This window comes from Diadema setosum, chromosome 6 (genome assembly GCF_964275005.1).
Source record: "Diadema setosum chromosome 6, eeDiaSeto1, whole genome shotgun sequence".
NCBI lineage: Eukaryota > Metazoa > Echinodermata > Echinoidea > Diadematoida > Diadematidae > Diadema > Diadema setosum.
The window spans coordinates 32,023,706-32,030,380 of NC_092690.1; the positions used below are offsets into that span (position 1 = coordinate 32,023,706).

The window sequence follows — 6,675 nt, forward strand, 5'->3', positions numbered from 1 at the left end:
GTGTCTATTGACCTTACACGAGAGATTCAGTGGGAAGGTCAGTAGGGCGGCTGTGGTAATTTCGTCGATTAATAACAGGATTGTCCTTTTTCTTGGTGTAACAGAAACGATATTGATGCTGTATCAGCATTGTTTTGATGTCATCTCTTACGTGTTTAACTGGTTAAATGCAATGCAATGATAAAAAAGTGTCAAATGTGCAAACCTACATCATACATTGCAGAACCTGCGCCGGCCCTGCTTTGCGCCGGCCCTGCTTTGCGCCGGCCCTGCTTTGCACCGGCCCTGCTTTGCCCACTCGATGATCATGAGTAGCTCGTTGTATCCAACCTGTATCACGTCCTGTCCACTCAAGCCGCGAACAGATTTGATCTGGTTGCCGGCTGGTTCAAGGTCTTCCTTCGCTCCAGCTATGGACGTCACATGGGATATCAACCCGTCGGGATCATCTAAAGAGGACAAACACGTATTCAGAAGAAGTTCATTGGAAGGAGACTAGCCAGTCAAGTAACAGTCTAGTAACAGTTACTAAAAAAATGTTTGTGACGTTACCGGGACGTCACATATGAGATAAAAAAAATGTTGCCACAACATAAAGAAAATTAAACATATTTTCACTTGTGTAACATAACACAAGAGCACTTGACTTACATCTCTCAAAAAGCAGAAAAAAAAATCACAGCAAGCATATCATATTATGTTAATTCAAATCGAGTAATCAAATTACATACTTCTCCTTGAATAATGAAAAAAAAAAAGAAATTTGTTGACCTATCCATACATTCTATGTATCGTTTTCCAAATATTGTGACGTTACAAACTGAAGGTGGTTGTCTCCTCATTCGGCAGTTGTGGCTCCAAAACTGTATAAATATAAACGGATTGTCCAATCTCCCTTCAGAAAAAAAGACCCTGTAAATGTTTTAAATATCTATATGCTACTCTCATAATCTGGAGGTCCATGAATGAGGACATAAGTAGACACATCTGGTCTTCCAGAAGAAGGCTGCGGAACCTCTCGATGCCATTTGCAGGGTCGGCGCAGCGGTGGGGGCCGTGGGGGCTCGGACCCCCACACTTTTTGTGCACCATACAAAGGAATACATAAGGTGTCACCACTTTGGGCCCCCACACTTTTTTGCAAACCGGAAGTACGTAAGTGGCACTAAAATTGGAGGGGAGAGAATGAGCTGAGGACCTTATTTTTTGCTTGTTAGCTCATGAAACCCGGATGTAGACCCCCACACTTTTGAAAACACTGCGCCGGCCCTGCTTTACCCACTCGATGATCATGAGTAGCTCGTTGTATCCAACCTGTATCACTTCCTGCCCACTTAAGCCGTGAATGAACTTGATCGGGTTGCCGGCTGGTTCGAAGTCTCCCTTCGCTCCAGCTATGGACGGCATACTATGGGATATCATACCGTCGGGGTCATCTGAAGAGGACAAACACATATTCAGAAAAAAGTTCATTGGAAGGAGACTAGCCAGTCTTGTAAGAGGTAAGCAAAATCTTATTTGTACTGTTTACCGTTGGGAGCAGTAATTTCAAAAGTGTTCGAAATATCACGTTTGGTGCATATATGTGTAGGTCCGTTGTATCACAAAACATCATACCATAAATTACATTATAAACATTTGGCAATTATGCGTAAAGTAGGGATGAGACATCAAGATTTTTTTTTCTCTCAATAAACTATAACTGTACACATTTGTTATTCTAGAAACAATTTCCATTACAGCTATTGTTCACATTTTGTATTTTTAAAATTGTTATTCTTAGATTAAACAGGTCAAAATTTTTAAATTTGTTGATTTCATCCCTGATTCACATTTTAGAACTATATTGAAGGAATAGAGCCGAGTTCTCGTTCCATCTACAAATGGATAAATAATGCATTTATCTTCTTACCATGGGATGAGAAATGTGAAGATAATGATGGTGATGATAACAATAATGAAAATGATAATACAACAAACAACAACACAACGATCTGAGAGTATCCATTACAATTTATACCCCCGTTCGAAGGAGATATTTCTCGTCCGTCACCTCATGTAACCTCCGAAGTGTATATTGTGGATAGCAGTCTGATATATCTGACTTGTGTTGGTCAGCTATCGGGATAGTGCCAGACGTTTCGCTCGTGATCCTCATCGGATCTCCTTGCCTCATCGAATAATCACTCGATATATCTGGCACTGAACTGACAGTCGGTTATCGCGAGTCGGATTCATGAGACTGCGATCCAATCAATACACTGCAGTTGGTGGTAAGAAGCAAGTGACTTCCAACGAGTGACCGATGAGGGGAAGAAAATATATGAAGAGTTTGTTTGCAAAAACTGACAAGTCCATTTTTGCCAAATGGAGATATTTGCGATTAAAGGTCAAGAAAAATAAAGAGAATAAAAAGAAAAAAAATATGCTTCTTTTGGCCATAACTTCAAAAATGTGCCTTTTTATGTAGTGACCAATATATCATTTAGAAGATATTACTTTGCATTTTATGACAGAGACCGTACTTTAAAATCTTCAAAAATGGACTTATCGGTTTTTGCAAACAAACCCTTCATATGTACAATTATCCGAGAAAGCCATTGAAAGGGTCTTAATCCAAAGTCTGAATGGCGACCAAAATGTCGAATTGCACAGATGTGTATATATCATACAAAGGTGTACATTGACATAAAGGGGATAGTTTCAAATACCTGTACATAGATTTAGATATTGACTGTAACTAGCAATATGTGACTTAAATGTGACTGTTCATCTCCCTTCCCTTCCACAGATCTATGTAATTTCAAAAGGGACTCATGATAACAAAAAAAAAAAAAAAAAAAAATGTATTCACTATGAGAAACGTGATCGAGTTTAGTGTGTACAAAGCAAACAAATATAAGATAAGAAACACACCCAGGCCTGGTAAGACTACAAAAGGAAATTAAGTCATCGAATTCGCCATATTCACAATCGGTTCATTCAGACTACATCATAACCTTGGCCACTCACCTCGGGAGGAAAATCATAACATCATGATAATTACGCTGGTCCACGAAACTGCCAGCACATTTACTGGTAAACCAGCATGTTTACTGACATGAGATACTATGGTGAGGGGAAGGCACCGTGAAGGCATTTAATGACTTTCATTGAAGTTAGTGATACAATTGCAAATTAACACCCATTCAGTCAACATCCAATATATCAGCAAAGCATCGTCTTACTTGGGAAGAAAAGCGATTACCTCGTATGAGGTGAAACCAGTGACAAGCCAATGAAACTTTTAACCAAAAGAGAGTGTTAGTATTATTGATATATCTGGTGAAGTGCTGCTGTTTGCAGCGAAAATCTGTGCAAAGGTGGGGAGGGGAGGGGGTGGGGGCAGAGGGGACGCTTTGGAGAGGGTTATCCCCACTCTTCCCATAAAAGACAGATTTTGCAGTTTTAGTAAAAAATGATATATTTCGTAAACGCATATTATTGTCGAGATCTTTGGGAAAGGAAAGGATTGTTAAAAAAAAAGAACTTATTTCCCTTGGGACTTGAGGGATCTTTTCTTTTTTTTCATTTAGGTGCTATTTTTTGTGCATGCAGAAGTATTCAGTTTTGTTTGTAGATCTGAAAAGTGAACTCCGAGGCTAGGAAAAGGGAACAGAGGGGGTCGGGGGAATGTCCCTCTCCCAAGCAAAGGAGATTTTTTTTTTTTTTTCATTTTCAGAACTGAAATTTAACGATCTGGTCCATATTTTTAGTGAAAATTTTGAATACAATTTTACTTGAAAGAAAAAAAAAAGTTGGAGGGAGCGACTTCATCTACACACAGTATATACACGCAATTTGTTTCTTTTTTTCGCCTTGGAAATCTTGTGCGCGCCTTTCCTCCTCTCCCCCCCCCCCCCACCTCACCTCGCCCTTGATTACGACGGTGGATGAGCACATCAAAAACTGTAAGTCCTTATAAAACGAACATGTAGGAAAAATTAAAGTATCAGCCCGAAATGAGGTGCTTATGGCTCGGATGCAAATTGCAAAGCAAAGTACTGCAGGTTTGGTTCTTCAGTACGAGAAGAGATAGAGAAGAAGAAACCGAGGATATAAACCAACTGGGCACAGTAGACATTAGGGAGCTTTAGATTTTAGACGCGCGGACGTTCAAAGGGGGGGGGGGGGGGGGGGGACATGGTCTGAGCGTGCGCAGAAACGCACGTCAAGTTGACGTGCGCTTCTGCGCACGTTCCGACCATGTTAGTGATGTTTGTTTGTTTTTTTTTTTTTCCCTTTGAACGTCCGCGCGTCTAAAATCTAGAGCTCCCTATTATACTTTACGAGACTTACACTGGTGACAATTGTGTCGGAAAACAATGATATGATCAGAAAGACTGAAAGTTCACTTTTGTCGTTTGCAGTTGCAAGGGTGTAATGTACACTGAAGAGCTAATATCGACTTAAAAAAAAAAAACAATGTGATAAATGCACATTGTAAGCTTGAGGGATTTTTTTTTTTTTTTCAAAGGAATTCTTTCAGGCATTAGTAATTCAAAAAAAAAAAAAATCAACGACCAATAGGCACAATAGCTCATACAATTAGGAAGTCTTTCTTTTATTTGAAAAAAAGAGGCGGTGAATATGAATTTGTTTTATAATCTTTTGCCTTTTTCTCCCCTGGCAAACAAAAGGTTTGCACCTAGAATCACCGCATTTGTGACCGTGCACCTCAAAACGAATGTAAAGTCGCACACACTGATTTTGCGTGAGGACTGAAAATAAGTGAAATGGGTCAACCTAGCCAAACTTGACTTTTTCGTATTTTCTGAAAGAGCGGGTCTTCTTTTACATTATGCTAAAATTTGGTATCACAAAACGGGCAGGAAAGTGGGTTTTTTTTAGCAGTTTATCTCGAACTTTTTTGGTAGAATAGTGTGATTAGGTATGTTTTTAGAATCCCTTGAAAAACCTTGTCCACACTCATCACTTTCAACTCTAATAACTTTTGAAAGGATAGTGCTACTGCATGCTTTGAAAGTTGGCATTGATTATGGACAGAATGTGTTAATGAGGCATGCTTAATTTCTGCTTAATCTGATAATCTCTTCATTGTTGTTACTCTGGTGGTTTACTTCCTGTTTTTTTTTTTTTTTTTTTTGTCCCATTCATCGCACAGCCAGCACGGTTTGGTAAAGATTAAGCGCTTGAATAGACACTGTACTTCAGAGCCTCTTTTCTCAGTTCACACTTTTCCTGAGTTTGTGCTTTCTTTCCAATATTTAGATAGGTTAGGAGAGTCCATTTGATTTGAGTTATACATCATTTTAAAGCTTAAAGTCTGCTCTTTCAGAATATGGCCTTAACTAAAAATTCATGCCTGGCGACTTTTTGTTTGTTTTGAGGTGCAGGGTCACATTTAATGTTTTTCTTTCAGTCGCTTCGATAGAGGACATTTCGTTAAACATATTCTGATAATTTCAGTTTCTAATTCGGTTGGATCTTTTTAATAATTCACTTACGTGAAGTCACATCATTTCATTTTGTTTAATTCTCCATAGGTGCGCATGTTAAAAAAAGAATAAAATACTGCGGTTTTCACCAATATAGGCCTACAACTGTTCGGAGACCCCTAACACAGTGCGCTCGGTCAACCAAACAGCTTTGCGCGTAAAAATAGCGATATACGACGGTTTGGTGACTGCAAGTATACTGCGCGTGTGGTCAACAAATCTGTCGTATACATTGTAAATATTTACTAAACGGTCTTCGCAACCCCCCCCCCCCTCCCCTAAAAAAAGAAAGAGCCGGACATAAACGAGTAGAAATCATGATTAACACAAAAAAAGAGGAACAATAAAACAAGGTAAACTTCAAACACGATCTTGAAAGTGCACTTTACGCGAAAATGCATATGTAAATACGACGGTTGGGACGACCGCCGAAGAAATAATAGAGCGAAGCAATCCTATGTATCGTAACATACCTTTACCGACTTGTGGAATGGAATCGGGCCTCGATTGTATGAGTTCGCGGATGGCAAGTTTCCTGCGTTCGGCTACGTCTGCATCCAGGGACTGATAGCAGAGGGCGCCCTTCAAGTTCGTGTCGACTTCTGGCTGATCCACGTCCCGTCGGGGCTGGCGCCAAGAGGAGGAGCTTGCTGAGGGTTTATCGGTAAACGATGCATCCCCGTGAAGATCATTGATCTTCTTCTGGCCTCCGGGCCTTCTGTCTGGCCTGACAACTGTATTAAGATTATAAATATCCTATCGTAGTAGTTGGTACACGATTATGGGCTGCACATAGAGAAAACACACTAATTTCGCACTACAATGGATGATTTCTTACCCAAGGAGTTGGATGATAATATGCTCAGTTCCCATTATGTTAGTTTGGATCCAATTCGTTTGACGGTTTCCAGAGAACTGATTAAGGCAAGCAGGAAGGCCTTCTCCTTGCAAGTACAAACGATTCAGGATTGTTAAGGATCCAGCTTGCCTGACACTGTAGAGTGCTATAACAGGAATATATTCCGTGAATCTGAGCACATGGAGACGTTTTTCTAAACACATCACATATTTACTTGGAAATCCAGGTGAAGGGGAACTCCCCTCCCCTACCCCACCCCTCACCCCTCCGAAAAATGCGCCACTGTGGCCTTTAGGCCTATGTGTGATATGTCATTTA

General features: G+C 40.1%; 1 protein-coding gene across 1 annotated transcript in view; it reads right to left on the reverse strand.

The window, feature by feature from the left end:
- Positions 1-210: 210 nt before the first annotated feature.
- LOC140229733 (ATP-binding cassette sub-family C member 10-like) overlaps positions 211-6,675 on the reverse strand; it is a 65,749-nt gene continuing 59,284 nt past the window's right edge. Inside the window, exons 11-13 of the mRNA XM_072309973.1 lie at positions 5,972-6,254; positions 1,269-1,436; positions 211-449 (exon numbers count right to left, since the gene is read on the reverse strand). Of these exons, the coding sequence (XP_072166074.1) occupies positions 211-449; positions 1,269-1,436; positions 5,972-6,254 (690 nt within the window). The remainder of the gene's footprint in view (positions 450-1,268; positions 1,437-5,971; positions 6,255-6,675) is intronic.